This window comes from Ctenopharyngodon idella, chromosome 21 (genome assembly GCF_019924925.1).
Source record: "Ctenopharyngodon idella isolate HZGC_01 chromosome 21, HZGC01, whole genome shotgun sequence".
Taxonomy (NCBI): Eukaryota; Metazoa; Chordata; class Actinopteri; order Cypriniformes; family Xenocyprididae; genus Ctenopharyngodon; species Ctenopharyngodon idella.
This window is the reverse complement of record NC_067240.1, coordinates 25,611,711-25,631,800: the sequence shown is the minus strand read 5'-3', so window position 1 is coordinate 25,631,800 and position 20,090 is coordinate 25,611,711. Positions and strand designations below refer to the sequence as shown.

At 36.4% G+C, this 20,090-nt stretch overlaps 1 protein-coding gene and 1 long non-coding RNA gene across 10 annotated transcripts in view; both read left to right on the top strand.

Annotated features, from left to right (window-relative positions):
* rbm27 (RNA binding motif protein 27) overlaps positions 1–19,325 on the top strand; it is a 32,828-nt gene extending 13,503 nt beyond the window's left edge. The window contains exons 8-22 of one of the 9 annotated variants that reach the window (XM_051878508.1): positions 3,639–3,818; positions 6,203–6,388; positions 6,501–6,639; positions 8,563–8,616; positions 8,955–9,108; positions 9,283–9,486; positions 9,813–9,944; positions 11,010–11,135; positions 11,260–11,334; positions 12,307–12,474; positions 12,658–12,762; positions 14,984–15,181; positions 15,435–15,518; positions 15,618–15,758; positions 17,291–19,325. In XM_051878508.1, coding sequence (XP_051734468.1) covers positions 3,639–3,818; positions 6,203–6,388; positions 6,501–6,639; positions 8,563–8,616; positions 8,955–9,108; positions 9,283–9,486; positions 9,813–9,944; positions 11,010–11,135; positions 11,260–11,334; positions 12,307–12,474; positions 12,658–12,762; positions 14,984–15,181; positions 15,435–15,518; positions 15,618–15,758; positions 17,291–17,380 — 2,036 coding nt within the window. In that variant the 3' untranslated portion in view covers positions 17,381–19,325. Of the gene's footprint in view, positions 1–3,638; positions 3,819–6,202; positions 6,389–6,497; positions 6,640–8,562; positions 8,617–8,954; positions 9,109–9,282; positions 9,487–9,812; positions 9,945–11,009; positions 11,136–11,259; positions 11,335–12,306; positions 12,475–12,657; positions 12,763–14,983; positions 15,182–15,434; positions 15,519–15,617; positions 15,759–17,290 lie in introns of all 9 variants that reach the window. The other 8 variants (XM_051878510.1, XM_051878507.1, XM_051878511.1 and 5 more) reach the window with 8 other exon arrangements.
* The window catches only part of LOC127504128 (uncharacterized), a 366,868-nt gene that overhangs the window by 152,625 nt on the left and 194,153 nt on the right, over positions 1–20,090 (top strand). The window lies entirely within an intron of this gene.

Below are 20,090 nucleotides of genomic sequence, written 5' to 3'. Positions count from 1 at the left end.
CAAAACATTTAAACATAAGCTTTATGTTAAAATCACAAACATTTTAAATTAAAACTTAAAATAGACAAAAACAGGCGACTCTCATCTTTTCTTTCCTTTTAAATCTTTTTACAAGAAATCCCTCAGGTCATAAAAGAACTTTGTTTTTCCACCTTCACGAAAAGACGAGTGCTATCGTTTATGTCTTCTTGTTCACCTAAATGCCTGGTAAGGTGTCATTTTCCTCGCTTTACCCGAGGCAAAAAAGCCATGTGTAAACTGTGTAACAGAGACTTTAAATTATATGCATCTATGGTGAAATTACTAGTTTTTTCGAGTCAATACATGTTTATTTTAATGCGAACAATGCGCTGTCGTTTTAATTCAGCGCTGTGCAGCACAGCAAAAATAGACTCGGCGCAGAAACGTTCGCTGCACTGCTCCTGGAACGCGCTGATGGACCGCATCTGTGTGCAGTGTGAACGCTCTAATTTCTTAATATGGGCACAGAAAAAAAATGCGCACCGCAAACAGAGTATGTGCGAAACAGGCGTTAGTGCGTGTGCGCCATTGCGCACAATGTTTGTATACTTTAACCACCTCGTAGTGGGGATCGCGAGTTACTGGCATTGTTATTTTGTGGGTCGAGGGCTGAAAAGTATGGGAACCCCTGTTTTAAACAACTGAGAAGGTGGTGATCAAATTGCATTTTATAAAAATCACCTGTCAAGTTTATAATAAATATTACATCAGTTTTTGAGAGACAAATTGGACAACTACAGGGAAATATATGAAAAAAATCAGTTAAGAACAGAAATTTATTCAAAATATTCAAATCAGTAATGTCAGAATCAGAATGTGTAGTTTGTGCATTAAAAATGTTCATCAAAACCAATACGTTGAACAATGTTCTCTAACCCAGTGAAGTTTTTCAGTAACTATTTCAAAGGGTTATGATGACCTGGCAATAATTTGCCAGGTCTATGGAAACCCTACTTAGAGGTTGTTCCACATTATTAAGCAAATCACAGTTCTCATGCAATATGGGGAGGAAGAAAGATGTTGAGTTGCAAACAGGTATTTGAAGCTGCTGGTGTCTCTGGAGTCTCAAGAAGCTCTCCATGCTAGCTGGCAGTTGTGTGTAAAAATGCATTTCAGCCACTCCTAACCAAACCTCACAAAGAGAAACATTTACAGTGGGTTTAGAAATACATGAAGACTCATTTTTAAATAGTTTTATTCACTGACTAATGCCGTACTACAATGGATGGTCTAAATGGATGGATTTCTGGATGGTTGGTGAATGGCCACCATGTTCCAACAAGACTGTGACGTCAACAGGGAGCTGGCGGGTGATGATTTGGGCTGGAATATTGGAAAGTGAGATGGAAGGTCCCTTTAGGGTCTCTGAGCATATTAAAATGACTTTTGCAAGATATGTGGAGTTCATAACTGGCCATTTTCAGTTATGGTATAAAAAGGAGGATAGTGCCTTCTGAAATACAATGCACTATGCACTATCCCATGCTGCAAAAAAACACCACAGCAATAAAACTGTTTGAAAATGTATTTCTACACCCACTGTAAATGTTTCTCTTTGTGAGGTTTGGTTAGTGGTGGCTAAAATGCATCTTTACACACAACTGCCAGCCTGCATGGAGAGCTTCTTGAGACTCCAGAGACACCAGCAGCTTCAAATACCTGTTTGCTGCTCAACACTGGCTTTTTTTATAGCTGCCCTTTTAATACAATACATTTTTTTGACAGGAACTTTCATTAATAAGCCTTTATCTGACTGAGTTCTGCTGTGCTCTAAATCACAAATCTTATGATAATTCGATAATCTCCATTCAGTTTTCACACAATATTAGTTGTTTTCATGCCTTGTGCACAACATTGGACCATTTCGTACTTTTCATCTTCAGAAAGATCTTTCTTCCTCCCCATATTGCATGAGAACTGTGACTTGATTAATAATGTGGAACAACCTCTAAGTAGGGTTTCCATAGACCTGGCAAATGATTTTGTCTGATATTGATACCAGTTATCTAAAAAGACATGGATAAATAAACAAACAAACATTTTCTTAGAAAAACTAAAATCTGAATGTTTATTGTACTGAAATCTTACTGATATGCCACTTGCATAATAATTTGGAATTCGCAGTGTGTGTGTGTGTGTGTGTGTGTGTGTATATATATATATCTAAGTTATGCATATGTATTTGTTTTATTTATCATTATTAATTTATCATTGTATTTGTTTTATATTTATATTGTATAGCTGCACGATTAATCGTTAAAAGATTGCAATTCAAACATCCACTTAGTCTTATTCCTAAATGACAATAATTTGCCTGTGTCTATTAAACCTTTGACAAGTACGATCACAACTCATTCAAATCTGTGTTCGCGCTGCCGCTGAGCCAGAAAGAGCAGTTATCATGTATAGGTATGAGTGAGTCATTGAATCATTCATTCAAACTGATTCTTTTCAATAATTCATTCAAATTAATTAAAAAAAAATTTAAATTGACTGCAGCAATTAGCATTTTTGTCAGAAACTCTAGTAAATGACCTTATTTTATTTAGTTGTCTGTTCAGAGAATCATGGGAGAATCGTGATCTTTATTTTATACAAAAAAAAAAAAATCATGATTCTCAATTCATCCAGAATCGTGCAGCTCTTATATATTTGTTGTATTATATGATTATTTTGTTTGTGCTTTTTAATTGATTTTAGAATCTTCAAAAGGAGAATGTAATTTCATTTTATTTATTAATTTTTAATTGTTTATTCTTTTAATTAATTTATTTGTCAGTTATGAATTTTAAATTTAAGTTCATTTGTTTTCTTTGCTTTATTAAAAATATACATAATTTCAATTAATTTTTTTAATTTTTATGAATTAAAAAAATCTTTTTTTTTTTTTTCCCCCATGGAGGACTGATTAATAAATTAATTTATTTCAAAGTTTATTAAATGACATTAAAATCTTACAACACTGCATTACAGTATTTTCCGGAAAATAAGTCGCACCTGCATTGTTGAGAAATAAATGTCATTATATTATTATATGCATTAAATATGTTTGTCTCATTTTATTACATTGAGAAATAATGTAAAAATCAGTAAATAAAATGACACATTTACAAACATTACAAACACTATAAACATGTGTTTTAGTTCCCCTCACTCCACAAAAAAATCCTTGAAAGTTAATGGTTTTTAGAACAGGAATGAAAAATAAGTATCAAACATGAATTATTGTGGCGTTTGCTATAAACAACATTCATTATAAAAGCCAAGCCTAAACAAATTTATTTAAAGTGTAACTGAAACTACCAGCATGTGGCCTATACAAATAAACTTGGGCTCATGTACCTCTCTCATTTGGCACTAATCCAAAATGTGCGCTTGACATTGTACAAGTCGCTTGGATAAAAAAAAAAAAAAAAATGTTCCATAAAATACAGTAAATGCATTTGTTAGTTCATTTTTAGGAATATTATTGGTTAATTATTAAAATGTAGCAAAATCTTGAGCAAAATGCTGAGCGTGACTTTATATTAACAACTTGGAACAATTGTCCTAAAGTGCTAAAATGGAAGTTAGCTGTAGATGTTAGTGTGGTTGAGTTTGCTCTTGTCTTGTTTTAGGGCCTCCTCTAATCCCAGCTACTGGGATAGACACTCCACCCCACTCCAGAACCAGCACCTCTTCCCCTTTGGCCCTGCCTGGAGTGGGACCACCTCCTCCTCCTCCACCACCACCACCACCTCCTTCCTCTTCTTCCTCCTCTTCTGCCTCTCTCCACCCTCAGTACACTCTCTCTGAATGTAAGCCACTGCGCTTCTCTCTTCTCAGCTTCAGCAGTGGTGCTTAGAGCTTACTGTCTATATGTGTGTTATAAAGGGGTCGTATCATACTTCTAGTTTAGATGCACTACACAGATATTCCAGCTACTTTGTTTTTCCTGTCCATCTGAAATTGATTTAAATTTAAATCATCAATGCGTTTGACATTATAAGTGGCCTTCGGGGAAGAAAGTCTGACCTCTTTAAAGAAAGCAGTTGATAAACTGAGCCTCTTTTCTGTCTGTTGGTGGTGGTTCTGGTCTTGTGTGTTAATCGTGATTAATTGCATCCGAAAGAAAAGTTTGTGTTTACATAATATGTGCGTATGTACTTTGCATATTTATTTTGTATTTATATACACATGTATATATTTAAGAAATATTTACACGTGTGTGTATATATATATATATATATATATATATATATATATATATATATATATATATATATACACACACACACAGGTGCTGGTCATATAATTAGAATATCATCAAAAAGTTCATTTTTTTTATTATAAATTATTTTTAAAAATGAAACTTTCATATATTCTAGATTCCCTACATGTAAAGTAAAACATTTCAAAAGTTTTTTTTTTAAATTTTGATGATTAGAGCGTACAGCTCATGAAAGTCCAAAATCCAGTATTTCAAAATATTAGAATATTTCCTAAGATCAATAAAAAAATGGATTTGCAAAACAGAAAAGTTCAAGTTCTTTAAAGTATGTTCTTTTGTGCACTCAATACTTGATCGGCAGGACATATTACAGCAAATGACTTGCTCCTAGCACAAATTACTGCATCAGTGAAGTGTGGCATGGAAGTGATCAGCCTGTGGCACTGCTGAGGCACTATTGAGCCTTCAGATCATCTGTATATTGTTGGATCGACTGTTTCTCATCTTTCTCTTGAAAATATCCCATAGATTCAGGTCAGGCATATTGGCTGGCCAATAAAGCACAGTAATATCATGGTCAGCAAACCACTTGGAAGTGGTTTTTGCACTGTGGGCAGATGCTAAAGTCCTGCTGGAAAAGGAAATCAGCATCTCCATAAAGCTTGTCAGCAGATGGAAGCATAAAGTGCTCCAAAATCTCCTGGAAGATGGCTGCATTGACTTTGCACTTGATAAAACACAATGGACCAACACCAGCAGATGTCACGGCCCCCCCAAATCATTATTGACTTCAGAAACTTCACACTAGACTTCAAGCAGCTTGGATTCTGTGCCTCTCCAGTCTTCCTTCAGACTCTGGGACCATGATTTCAACATGAAATGCAAAATTTACTTTTATCTGAAAAGAGGATTTTCGACCACTGTTCACTGTCCAGTTCTTTTTCTCCTTAGCCCAGGTAAGATGCTTCTGACGTTGTCTCTGGTTCAGAAGTGGCTTGGTAGTCCTTTTCCTGAAGATGTCTGAGTGTGGTGACTCTTGATGCGCTGACTCCGGCTTCATTCTACTCATTGTGAAGCTCTCCCAAGTGTTTGAATCGGCTTTACTTGACAGTATTCTCAAGCTTGCAGTCATCCCTGTTGCTTGTGCACCTTTGCCTACCCAATTTCTTCCTTCCAGTCAACTTTGCATTTAATATGCTTTGATACATCACTCTGTAAACAGCCACCCCATTCAGTAATGACCTTCTGTGACTTACTCTCTTTGTGGAGGGTGTCAATGATTGTCTCCTGGACCATTGCCAAGTCAGCAGTCTTCCCCATTAGTGTGGTTTCAAAGAACAAAAGATACCCGGAATTTATACTGTAGGGATGGTCATATAATGAAACTCAAATGTAAATATTCTAATATTTTGAGATACTGGATTTTGGACTTTCATTAGCTGTACGCTCTAATCAACAAATTAAAAAAAAAAAACTTTTGAAATGTTTTACTTTACATGTAGGGAATCTAGAATATATGAAAGTTTCATTTTTTAAAATAATTTACAATAAAAAAATGAACTTTTTCACAATATTCTAATTATATGACCAGCACCTGTGTGTGTGTGTGTGTGTATATATATATATATATTTTTTTTTTTTATCATTTAAATATTTGTAATTATTTGTCAAATTTACAAGCAATTTCTGAGTGAGAATAATTTCAAAGCCATATTTTTTTCATTGTAGAATCTCAGGGATACATATTTTTTTCTGAAGGCTGCAGTGACAGACTCTGACCATGTAGTTGTGCTGCTGCTGCATTTTACACTTGGAGCTTATGGGATGAATCTTGTAAATAACAGTTCTGAATAATAAAGAGAATTTGGAGAAAGTTCTCTCAAACACGTGTGGTAAATGTTTAATTAATCAAAGGGAAAGAAGCTACATGTAGTGTTAACAATGTTTCTTTTTTTTCCCCCCTGCACACAGCGCATATGGTTGAACATGTCTTTGTTCTGCCACATACAGACAGTTATGACCCTGAGGCCTATAACCCAGAGTCCCCGGCACTGACCGGCCCAGGCAGAGCTCAGTACCGCCATTTCATCCCTCGCATCCAGACGCAAAGACCCAACCTCATCGGCCTTACCTCTGGTGATGGACAAAACTCACGAGGTATCAGATGTAAACAATCAGTTCCAAACAAGTGACTATATTGCATGAGAATTTTAAATTTATTCATAATGGCAACATCTATTTGAACTTGGTTTCTATGTGTTTTTAGCAGCTAACATAGTAATTCAAACAGAGCCATCTGTCCCGAGTGTGTCAAGCAGCGAGGTGAGGTACATCTCTGAGCAGGAAAACAGGAAGAGGTGTCTGCCGTCTACAGATGGCCCACAGGCCAAAAAACCTTGGATGGACAAGTGAGTAATGAGCGACTCTAACTCTTTTAGATCTTATTTTGCTTTCTTTAAAGAAAGTATATGACCTGTAGTTTTTTATAAATTCATCACATATGTGGTGTGTGAGATATGAACTTTTGAATTTTTATTATTCTACTAAAATTATAATTGTAATCAATAGACCCTTTCCACAGTGTTGCATTATCAACATCGCAAATCTAGTATGACTGGTAGTGTGTATCTAGTCTGTAAATCTAATTTTGAATATTTTCATAAAAAAAAAATAATAATAATAAATAAATATATAAATAAAAACGTTATACTTTGTGTAATATTACCTTGGCAGTAAATTACAAAAAAAAAATTAAAATGAACACTGCTGCTTGAGTGTTTCTAAAACCACGGCTGAGGGAGTGATGGCAAATTTGACATCTTTTTTCTGACTGCTATAATCATACTCTTTATATTTTTCCCCTTTTTTGGAAAGTTGTGTAAATGCTATCATTGATTTTTTTTTCTTTTGCTATTGGACCAAATGGGAATACAAAAATTATATTTGCTGTCGTCTCTCATTCACCGCTATAGAAGTTTACCTAACTATAACGAATTCCGCTTTTGAGAACCACGGAAATGTGAAAAGGGTCTATATACATACATACACACACACACACATATATATATATATATATATATAAATAATATTAAGGGTGTAACGGTACATGTAATCGTCTTAAACCCTACGGTACATGCGTCACGTTTCAGTGCATGCAGTCACACGACAAATAGTCAGTCACAGGCAATCCACACTCGTGCACGGTAATGCAGCGCTGTTTGCTACCAGTACAAAGCGCAGAAGAAGAGACGATTGATCGATAAGTTTACATGTAATCTCTCAACCAGTGTTTCAACTGCGGAAAGATATCAATAAAGCAACTTGAGAATAATATCTCACTTAGCATTATATTTACCTCAGGCATTTAGTGTCGAGACAGCATGTTAGTTCACTAGAGAAATAAACTCTAGAAGGGAGCATTTTGTATATGCACTATATTAGCTTACATATTCATTATATTTACTTTACCTGTTAGTAATGTCTTGATTATTTAATGTATGTTTAAAGTTAATTCAAAACCTGCCTTATGTGCAAATTACATGTTTTTGTATTTGAGTGTTGATTATTTATCTAGTTTTAAGTCCTAATTTGGACTTAAATGTTGTTAATTGTAAATAACCTTTAAAGTTTTTTTTAAATTCTTTCATTACTCACCCCCATGTCGTTCCAAACCTGCAAGACCTTTGTTCATCTTTGGAACACAAATTAAGATTTTTGATGAAACCCCAGAGCTCTCTGTCCCCTCAAATAGACAGCGATTTAATTACCAATTTTAAGGCCCAGAAAGGTAGTAAAGACATCGTTAAAATAGTCCATGTGACTACAGTGGTTCAACCTTAATTTTCGAGAATACTTTGTGTGTAAAAACAAAACAGAAAACAACTACTTTATTCAACAATTTCTTCTCTTCCCTGTCAGTCTCCTACGCTGTTTACATTGAAGACACAGTGCAGCGCTTCCTTGTTTACGTCCGAACGCCGGCTCAGTATTGGCCGACGCTGCACAATGCGTGTGTGTGGTGCTGATGCAGGAGCCGGCGTTTTGACAAAGAACTTGTAAGCACTGCACTGTCTTTACTACATCAACTGCATAGGAGAATAACGGGGAAGAGAAGAAATTTTTAAATAGAGTAGTTGTTTTTGTTTTGTTTTTGCACATAACAAGTATTCTCGTCGCGAGAGGGTGAGTAATTAATGACAGAATTTTCATTTTTGGGTGAACTAACCCATTAATATTATAATAATGTGTAAGTAAGGGCTATTATCATTGAATTTATTTAAACACAGAGGATATAACACAGTTAAATAATAAAAAAGCAATTTTATGTTTAGTTTTCTCCCCCCTGCTGTACCGAACCCGTACCGTACCGTGACTTCATTACCGAGGTATGTACCAAACTGTCATGTTTTTGTACCGTTACACCCTTAATAAATATATACATATATAATATGCATGCACGCACACACACACATTGTAATAATATAAATTTTGGTTTACTTTTATAAATGTAATCAATTATGGATGATTATGATAATTTTTACCTTTAATCAATAATTTATGTATTGTTAAGTGTTTATTAATAATTATTAATCATTATTCATTTTAATTACATTATTTTTAGTGTCTATTAATTAATATTGATATCTTGGAACACAAAGGAAACTCCAGTGATACAGGTAGATGTCCTGATTGAGATGTGTAATGGGTCTTTTCTGTTTTACAGGCAAAATTTCAATAACCAGCATAAACCTACCTTCCCGAAAAAGAATCATTACGTCAACACCAAACTAGAGGTCCGCAAAATCCCCCGGGAGCTCAACAACATCACCAAACTCAATGAGCACTTCAGCAAGTTTGGAACCATAGTCAACATTCAGGTAAACATTCTGTATAGATTAGATTATGAACTAAATATTTGCTCTACATGTCTTTTTTTATATTTATGAGCTTTTGGTCATGTAACGATTTTGTTATATAGGTATATTTAATGTAGTTGTAGAGATTGTGCTGATTATGAAGTAAAACTGCATCCTCTATTGTCATTTCCACAGGTGGTGTTTGGGGGCGACCCAGAGGCGGCATTAATCCAATATACAGCTAATGACGAGGCTCGGAGGGCCATCTCCAGCACAGAAGCTGTTCTGAATAACCGCTTCATCAGAGTCTACTGGCATAGAGAGTCCGCATCCAACACACAGGAGCAGGGACCCAGTCAGAACACAAACCCTGGCCAACAACAGCCCCCAACACACAAGGTCTGGAAGGAGTGTATTATGCTATTGATACCCACTGATGGATTATCATATTCAGAGAATTAAAACTGCAATGCACAATGCATTATATTCCTACGCTATTTCATTGTGTTGCTTTTCTAAAATTTGGAGAATGAGCTCTTACCGTCCAGCCCTACTATTGATAGTTCTCTTTTTCCCCATAGAAAAGTTTGTGTCAGCTTTACAGTTTTAAGAGATTGTTCACTCAAAAATGATTGATGATATCCTTACCGTGACTGTTCATCCATGGATGAGACTTTGTTTGTCATTTGTCTACATACTTTGACCGAATTTTGTTTTGTGTGCAGGTCATTAATAAGCAGCACCCTGCAGGATCTTACGTGCTGAATAAGAACTTCCCCAAACACCAGACTGCCACAGGACCCACGGGCATCATAGGCAGCACTGAACCTACCAGCCCGAGCCAAGAACCATCAGTGGTAAATAAAATACATAAATGTTTGCACACATCTATTCAGAGAGAATATATATGATATATGTGATATGGCTCTATATTTCAGTTGAATTAACATATAAAGTTATGAAACTTCACTTTGCCCTTAGCCAAATCGATTTGCTCTGGAACAAGTAATAGATTAATAAGAGCAAAGATTGTTGCATTTTGATATACATAAAACAAATTATATTTCATGTTGAAACACTGTCTAAATACACCGATCAGGCATAACATTATGAGCACTGACAGGTGAAGTGAATAACACTGATTATCTCTTTATCACGGCACCTGTTAGTGGGTGGGATATATTAGGCAGCAAGTGAACATTTTGTCCTCAAAGTTGATGTGTTAGAAGCAGGAAAAATGGGCAAGTGTAAGGATTTGAGCGAGTTTGACAAGAGCCAAATTGTGATGGCTAGACGACTGGGTCGGAGCATCTCCAAAACTGCAGCTCTTGTGGGGTGTTCGTGGTCTGCAGTGGTCCGTATCTATCCAAAGTGGTCCAAGGAAGGAACAGTGGTGAACCGGCGACAGGGTCATGGGCGGCCAAGGCTCATTGATGCACTTGGGGAGCAAAGGCTAGCCCGTGTGGTCCGATCCAACAGACGAGCTACTGTAGCTCAAATTGCTCAAGAAGTTAATGCTGGTTCTGATAGAAAGGTGTCAGAATACAAAGTACATCGCAGTTTGTTGCGTATGGGGCTGCAGAGCCGCAGACCAGTCAGGGTGGCCCATGCTAACCCCTGTCCACCGCCAGTGGGCACTTGAGCATCAGAACTGGACCACGAAGCAATGGAAGAAGGTGGCCTGGTCTGATGAATCACATCACGTGGATGGCCGGGTGCGTGTGCGTCGCTTACCAGCTTTGCATCCCAGGAATAAATTGCGGTTTAAATAAAACAGAAAACAGCAACAAAAAAATGCAGCCTTAGTGAGCACACGAGACATCTTTCAAAAATATTTGAAAAGCTCCCAAACTTTTAACTGTTTGTATGAGTGTGATATATGTTCAAAATCAACAATTGTTTGAATTTCTCTGTTAAACAAGGGTTTGACGCCACCTTCCAGTTTGCCGAAGGGTCCGTTCTCACGCACGGTGTTGAAAACCGCATCAAAGTCATTAGGAAAAACGGGCAAAGTGCTGGAAGCTCAGGAGGTTCTGAAAAAGAAGCAGGTGAGTGTTTCCTTTCTCCTCCTCACCTCTGTAAGCCGATAGCAGCAGATCCACCTACTAGGATTGCACTGTCTGGAATGTACTTATGAGTGAGCTAACATGACCTCTGACCTCTGGCCTTCAGGAGGCGTTGAAACTGCAGCAAGACATGAGGAAGAAGAAACAAGAAATGCTTGAAAAACAGATCGAATGTCAGAAGGTATCAAGGATTATTTTTATTTAATTTTTTTATATTTTATTTTCAGATATTTTTATTTTTATACATTTATCTCATATTTACTGTGTACAATTAGCATTACCTGCTCTTTATTTGAAAAACATATGATTCCCAGTGTGCACAAGCTTGCCAGATTACAAAGAAAAAAAGAAGAAGAGAGTAATTGGTCGATTATTTTGCCGATTAATCGAGTAATCTGAATTTTTTTTCTTTTTTGTGGTAATAAAAATAGACCTAAGTGAACAATAGCCTTTAAAATGACTTAATTCAAGGAATAACAATGAGGCTATAATAATTGGTTCAAATAAAGTATCAAAAGCAAGTAATCGTATGGTTTTATTGAACAACACTGTTGAAATACATAATGTAATATACATATAATATAATCAACTTATGTACATTACTTATAACAAATGCCTGCAGAGGGAGCCAACATACTGGTGATTGTTGTTACACTTTACAGCAAGGTCGAATTGTTGTTTAAATCCTTTCTTTAACCTTGTTTAAAACGCTCTGAGACTCTGGAACAAACATGTAACCTGCACACTTGTAATTAAAGCGTCGCGCTTCACTCTGAAACCTGCAGTGCATATATATTTAATTGAATCACAGCCCTTGTGATTTCACAGTAGCACCATGCTATGATTTTTAAATGGTTTTAATATATCGTGCAGCCTTAGAAAACGGACTACAGTTCATGGGTGCTCATCCGTGAAATGCACCATTTCTGGTATTTTGCCGGTTAATCTGCACAGGTAAATTGCAATCAAAGTTTTTTTTTTTTTGTAAATCGAGCATTTGAATTTAAATGAGGAATCGTGACAGCCCCAAAATAATTGTGCTTGTCCTGATTTAGTCTTGGTTGAATGAAGATGATATAAGAAGTGTATAATACAACTAGTGGTTTCGTACATGCAGTTTAATGTAACACTAAACCTGAACTGCCTTCTGCAGGTGCTGATAAACCGCCTGGAAAAGAACAGAGGGATGAAGCCAGAGGAGAGGGCGAACATCATGAAGACTCTTAAAGAACTGACAGAAAAGATCTCTCAGCTGAAGAACGAGATCAGCCCGACTGCACAAGCTACTGCCAACATGACACAATCAAAGTCAAAAACAGACGTAAGACAATTCATATATACCTGGTGTTATTGCTACAAGTAGCTTCTAGTAGCACAGCACAGATTGTAGTCTACAAGATCTAATTTTTGTTTAAAAGTTAGAATCTATAGTTACATAGATTGACAACTTTGGTTTAAAAGATCATATTGAATTTAAGTATAACTGTCTTTTTTTCACGTCAAGGCACAGAAAGAGTTGCTTGATGCAGAGTTGGACTTCCATAAGAAGTTGACGTCAGGAGAAGACACAACAGACCTGAAGAGAAGGTTGGGTCAGTTGCAGGTGGAGGTAAGTGGCCACTTTCTGTCACTGTGACCTGTACATCTGATAGGGGTTTTTCAGTGTCTGATGCCAATATACAGAGAGAGGGTTAATTAAACATTTTTTTTTTTTTTTTATTAAAACAAAGTAATTATCGCTAAAAGAAAATAAAGCCTATTTTATTACCATTAAGATTTTTTTGAATTGCAACACTGTTTTTATGATAATTAAAGGATTAGTTCACTTCAGAATTAAAATTTCTTGATAATTTACTCACCCCCATATCATCCAAGATGTTTGTCTTTCTTTCTTCTGTCAAAAAAAAAAAAATTAAGGTTTTTGAGGAAAACATTCCAGGATTTTTCTCCATATAGTGGACTTCACTGGGGTTCAACGGGTTGAAGGTCCAAATTGCAGTTTCAGTGCAGCTTCAAAGAGCTCTACACGATCCCAGATGTGGAATAAGGGTCTTATCTCGTTTTATCTTTTTTTTTTTTTTTTTTTTTTGAAAAGGGCATTTGTCTTTGCACATTCGTTTTGTAAACACTGGGTCAGTACTTCTGCCTATGTCACAAGTGACCTTTCCAACGTGATTACGTAATGCGTGAGGTCTTGGACCTGCATCGCAGAATAGTGCAAGACGAGCATTTGTGGTTAAAAAGTATACAAATTTTTATTTATTTATTTTTTTAAATGACCGATCGTTTCGCTAGACAAGACCCTTATTCCTCGTCTGGGATCGTGTAGAGCTCTTTGAAGCTGCACTGAAACTGCAATTTGGACCTTCAACCTGTTGAACCCCAGTGAAGTCCACTATATGGAGAAAAATCCTGGAATGTTTTTCTCAAAAACTTTAATTTCTTTTTGACTGAAGAAAGAAAGACATAAATATCTTGGATGACATGGGGGTGAGTAAATTATCTGGAAATTTTCATTCTGCAGTGAACTAATCCTTTAAGTACCTCAATCTTTTTTACATTGTTATTACTATTATCCCTGTAGTTGTTTTTTTTTTTTTTTTTTTTAAGTCATTCTTTAAATTATATTTTACAAAGAAATATTGGATGTATGCAGTAATCACAATCTAATGTGAATCATGATTGACAGTAATTAGAACTACATTTTAAAATATCCAGACACATTACAGTAATTTAGGAGAATTTAGGTGGTAATGAAAATATACAAAATATAAAATACATATAAAAGTACATATGCAATAAAATATAATAATAAAAATAATACATATACAATAAAATATAAAATAATAAAATATAAAGTACATATAAAATATAAAAAAAAATGTACATTTAAATTAATTTATTCTTTTGAATTTGGAGTTACAGTAATATTATTTATGATTTTGTGGTACCAAAAATGTCCCTATTACCTGACAGTTATCTCTGAAGTAGCAATACATGTGTGGCCCAAATGTGTTAGCAACCTAAAAAAGGACCATGTCTTTGCCAAACAGTGGCAGATGGGCGATTATTTAGGAAACCCGTTTTAAAATATTAAATATTTTTGTAATTTGCTTGGTGCCACATAAAACCATTTTATATATTATACTTATTTTCAGCTTTTTTTTTTTTCTTCTTTTACTGAAGCAAAAGACACCGTTGTACCCAACCAGAACCAGCATAATCCATTTCATCCAAACACAATCTCACACTTAGCCCTTACATTAGCGCTCCTAAAACAAGAGAGACAACAGAAACATCACGGCTGGCACTGGGCTTAAATTAGCTGGTGTGAAATATGCATGTCATTACACTTCATCTCCTGCACATTTAACTCTGAGCACTTCCCGCACCCCAAGGACCAGTCCCAAAACAACACACACCCCTCTCCTCACGCTGATGCTTTTCATTCCATTAAAGTTTGAGCAGCTCCCATGTAGATAGAGGGAAGACAATCAATGGAAGAGAGCGAAAGGAAGAAACTACACTGGCTGAAAGAGTTGTTTGTTCAGGGCGTGAAAGAGAAATGATCAGCATTTGGTGTGGCTTTTGTCACTCTTTGGCTTTTCATTTTTAATCTGCAGTCAGGTTAAAGGTTAGGCAAGTTTTAAAGTCTAGTACTTTTTGAAAGTTTAGAAGAGCTGACTATTCCCATACTTCCATATATGTGTGTGTGTTATATTTTATTATATCATTTATATATTATTATACATAAAAATATGTATTATTTTATTATTCTTTGCATTATAAGTTAATATTGTTCACGCATCCTCTGGATTAAAATCATGCAGGCAACACGGCTGGGACTGATACCGGCGGGGCGTGGCAAACCACCAGCAGCACCAACTCGAGGCAGAGGGAGGGGCCGAGGGCGGAGCCTCAGGGGGCGTGGTGGAGGCAATCACATGGTGGTAGACCACCGGCCTCGAGCCATCACTATTATTGGCTTCACACAGGAAGAGAAGGAGGAACTCATGCCGCATTTCGTGGTAAGACTTGAGTGTCTGTCTGTCAATCAATCATTTATCTACCTGTCTGTCATCTATCTGTCTGTCGTCTATCTTCTATATGTCTGTCTGTCTGTCTTCTATCTATTAGGGCTGGGCAAAAAAAAAAATCAATTTTTCGTCTGTCTGTCAGTCAATCATCTATCTATATGTCTATCTATCTATCTATCTGTCTGTCTGTCTGTCTCTAATATGTTAGTACCTAATTTATGATCAATCCATATGACTTCTATAGAAATTTGGCGAGATCGAGGAGCTCCGTGACCATGATGCTACCAGTGTTGTGATGACCTTCAAAACCCGCAGTGAAGCAGAAAACGTATTGTCTTTTTAGTTCTTCCGTTTTTTGGTTTAAATTTGAGATTTATTTTAAGAGGTTATTAAACTTCAACCACACTAAATCATCTCTGTTTTTCAGGCTGCAAACCAAGGGGCGAAGTTCAAAGGTCGAATTCTACAGATCTCATGGTACAAACCTAAAACTCCATCTGTGTCCAATGAACCAGAAGAGGAAGAGTCAAAGGAAGAGGTCAACGCTGCAGGAATCCATGTAATGACGGTAATTGCACAAAAAGATACACATAATTATATAGTGTTTAAAGGGTTAAAGGTGCAGTATGTATGATTTCTGTCCGCTAGAGGTCGCTAGAGGCCTATTCAAAACAAAGGCGTAGCTTGATGACGGCAAGTTTGTGCGTGGAATCTTGGGACATGTGGTCTTCACCTCAACAGACGGTGCAAAAGAATAGGGATAGGACTTGGGAAGAAATCATGTTCATGGATGCGATTATTAACGTTATTGTAGTATGAAGCAGTGCAGGACCGAGTGTTGTGGGAGCTGAACGAGGCCGCTGGAGCGATTGTGCAACACACGCCTCACAAACAGCGGAACTTTTATTATGCCACAGTCGCCGGCGCTGCTTCCGCTTTTCAGGTCATGAGTATGAGGTCACGCAGCTCTGTTTATCATATTAGATACATTTGAGTGTGTTGAAAATGATGTTATAGCGCTACTCTGTGCGTTCACTCGGCATGACGCAATTGACAGGCGACTCCTCACATGTCCCGGAGCCTTGGTTAAAATTGCAATTTTCTCACGATTTACAAATAGTTGGAAACAATTGGGACATTGTAAGTACTCAAGTGAACAAAATATATAACACTGGCCTAGTGGTTTTTGGATATTTTACTGCAGAAATCTTACATATTGCACCTTTAATGGTGAATTAACCAAAATGTAATTTCTGTCATTAATTACTCACCCTCATGTCGCTCCACACCTGTAAGACCTTCGTTCATCTTCGGAACACAAATTAAGACATTTTTGATAAAATCCGATAGCTTAGTGAGGCCTCTATTGACAGAAAGGTACTGAAGACATATTTACAACCATTCATGCTACTACATGAATCTGTGGTTCGAAGCGTGTATCAAACTGCCAAAGTCACGTGATTTCAGTAAACGAGGCTTTGGTACGTCATAAGTGTTTCGAAACGTTTCAAAATTTAAATGGTTCACGTGATTTTGGCAGTTTGATACGCGCTCCGAACCACTGATTCAAAACAAAAGATTCATAAAGCTTCAAAGTTTCATGAAGCAGTGTTTTGAAATCGCCCATCACTAGGTATTGTTGAATAAACTCGTTCTTGTCACTTCATAACATTGAAGTTGAACCACTGTACTCACATGAACTGTTTTAAATATGTCTTTAGTAGCTTTCTGGGCATTGAAAGTGTAAATTAACTTACTTAACTTAGGCCCCCCTGAGCCATCAGATTTTATCATAAATATCTTAATTTGTGTTCCAAAGATGAACGAAGGTCTTGCGGGTGTGGAACGACATGAAGGTGAGTTATAAATGACAGAAATTTCATTTCTGGGTAAACTAACCATTTAATTATATAATAACAGTGTTTGCCAAGTCAAGCAAAAGCTTACTCACATTATTTTTCACATACTTTTCCCCCCCTTAAAATGTATAAAGGTTTTTCAAAGCCTTATGAAACCAACATGAATATTAAATTTCTAAAAACTTGACTTTTAAGCTTATTAAATTGTTAAATTATGTTGATCTTTTCTCATACTTTCTAGGAGCCAGTCAGCCCCTTTCTGCTTCCAGAGGAAGAGGAAGAAGATGACGACGAAGAAGATGAATATGAGAGCCGCTCATGGAGGCGATGAGGAAGGGGAAATGACACCACTTTTTGTTCAAGGACTCTCATTTTTAGTTTTTGTTTGTGAAGGCTAATTTAAGTATATTTGATTGAATAAGACAAAGAGTCTTTCTTTTTTTAAAGACGGTTTTCAGTATTTTGAGACATGGAGAAACGAAAGGCAAACTGTGTTCTCTGTATAGGAGAATATATGAAAATGTGTGACGTCTGTGGAGACTTGCAGTGTTTCTGTCACTCTGAAATTTCTGCTTTATGTATCAAACTCTCACTTCTGCTGAGATTGAATGCAAAATGTTTCAGCTGGGAAACATTTTGTTTCACTGTGCATGAGCAGATATCAGTAACTCACAACATTTGTGACTACTGTGAATTTTTATTTTTAAGTACCTAAATTGTTCACCCATTTTTTTCCCCCCAGTTTAATATATGATTTAACATGAAACTTCATCTGCACTTTGTGCCACTTTGGTAGAAATTCTCCCGATGGATGCACTCTTTTGGCATCGTTCCCATTAAAGGCATCTCTTTCCTTTGTGAAGAAACGAAATGCCATCATGATGTCAAACAAAACACTTTTGTAACCGTTTAGGCAATATATATCCCCAGGTGGATTTTTCCTTCTCAATATTAATGTGCCACTTCCTGTAAATATGGACTCTATAGAAGATATATGTGGCACACTTCATTTTGGTCAGTGTGTCAGACTGTTCATATTTATTTCTCACATCTAGGTGATGTTCCAAAACCAAAAAGAGCTTTGGATGAGGGTCAGAGAAAATTATTATTGTTAATTGAGTTAAAATATGAACAGAGGTGTTGTGAATGTATTCAAAATTGATTTACACTTCATTTACGCCTTATATCGTCAGTGTACAGCTGATGTTTTATGAGATTTGTGGCTTTTTCCCCCCTTTTTTGTGTATATTTTGTAAATGGTTGCAGTAGTAATGACTGTTCACTTCATTATTTTAGTCTGTCGAATGAATGAATCGTTAAACGGATCACATTCATAACTCTTAGAGGCTTATTTAAGTGAGCGTATGACTTAAAACCAGTCTTATATAATTTCACCATGCTTTAAAGAATCTGTTTTATTGTTTTTTTTGTTTTGTTTTTTGACACTCCACTCATTTCAAAAGCCTGGTCCTGCAGAAATGGGTCAAAAACACACCCGTTTCTGTAACCTTAAATATTATCCAATAGCATGCTGGCATATGTGTGCGTGTGTTCATTTGGGGAAAAAAAGAAAATATATGTATGTATGCATATATATTTTTTTAATATTCATATTTACATACTTTGCTAAAAACAAGATATAAGTTTATAGTTCCTTTTCATGAAGGACCAGTGTAAAACTTTCCTATGTATACTGTTGATGTGACCGTTAATAGCACGTTACTTCGCCATTTGAATTCAGTGATATACCTGTATGCCCTGCTCTTCCCCATCGATTGTACAAATTCTTCTCATAATCTCCACAATGATTTCTAAATAACTTGGTTGCTCATTTAAGGTCTGGCAGGTCTTAATGTTGGTTTTGTACATGAGTCTAGTAGAAGGACTCGGGACTGTGTGTGAATTTAAAGAATGGATTTTGCTCATTTGTACAACCGTTTTACTACACCACATTAGTACAAAGTCATGCATTTAGCGTAAATAGATTTTGACTTTATTACTGTTTATAAATTTAAATATCTATGGATGTATTTTTCAGTTTTTTGTTTGTAAAATGGATTTCTAACAGTTGCATGTTTGCTAATCAATAAAGATAATGGAATGGGGGTGAGCAAGAAGAATATCAAGAAAAAAAAAAAAGATGCAGTTTCAATTGGCCAAAAGTAAAATGATTTGCAACAAAGAAAAAAAGGAAAAAGAAGTATCAGCAAAAAAGACAGAGAGAAAAGGAAGAAAAAAAAATCATGATCCATTCCAAGAATTATTCCCCTCTGAAACAGTTGTTTTGTGTTTTCATTTCTTCTGAGTGATTGATTGTGCTGCATAATCAAAAAACTTATATGAATATTGTATTTAGTGTTTCTATGAAACAGTAAGATGTTACCATTGGAACTCTTAATATTTTTTTTTTTAATAATGATGTGACACTTGAGCTGCAACTTCAACGCTGCGTCTTGTTGACACTATGGAGAATTCAATACCCATTATGCCATGGGTGTCCAACCAAAGCCACTGGAAGGCAAGCCTGCAACCTTTAGCCAAAAAAGCGTAACGGCTAATGCTCACGCTCTGGCTCTGGCTGTACGCATAGGCGGTACGCAGGGAAGGAGTTTTGAACGGCGGGCACTGATGTCACTGCCATTACACGATAGGCTGAGAGGTGCTGCACATGATTAAGTTAGCCGTTGCGCTTTTTCCAGTGGTAAGAAATACTTTTATCTCCCTATAATATACAATCTCTGGTCCAACCCTGCTCCTGGAGAGTTACCCTCCTGCAGATTTCAGCTTCAACCCCAATCAAATGCACCTGAACCAGCTAATCAAGGTGTTCAGGGTTGCTTGATAATTACAGACAGGTGTTTTGGAGCAGGGTTGGAACTGAAGTCTGCAGGACTGTAGCTCTCCAGGAGCAGGGTTGGACACCCCTGCACTATGCCATGCTAAAGGAATGCCTGCCTCACTAAGCTGTGAATATGTACAAACAAAGTGGGCATAGCACTAAATGACTCTACAGGACTAGGCTGGCGTCAACCCCAAGGGTG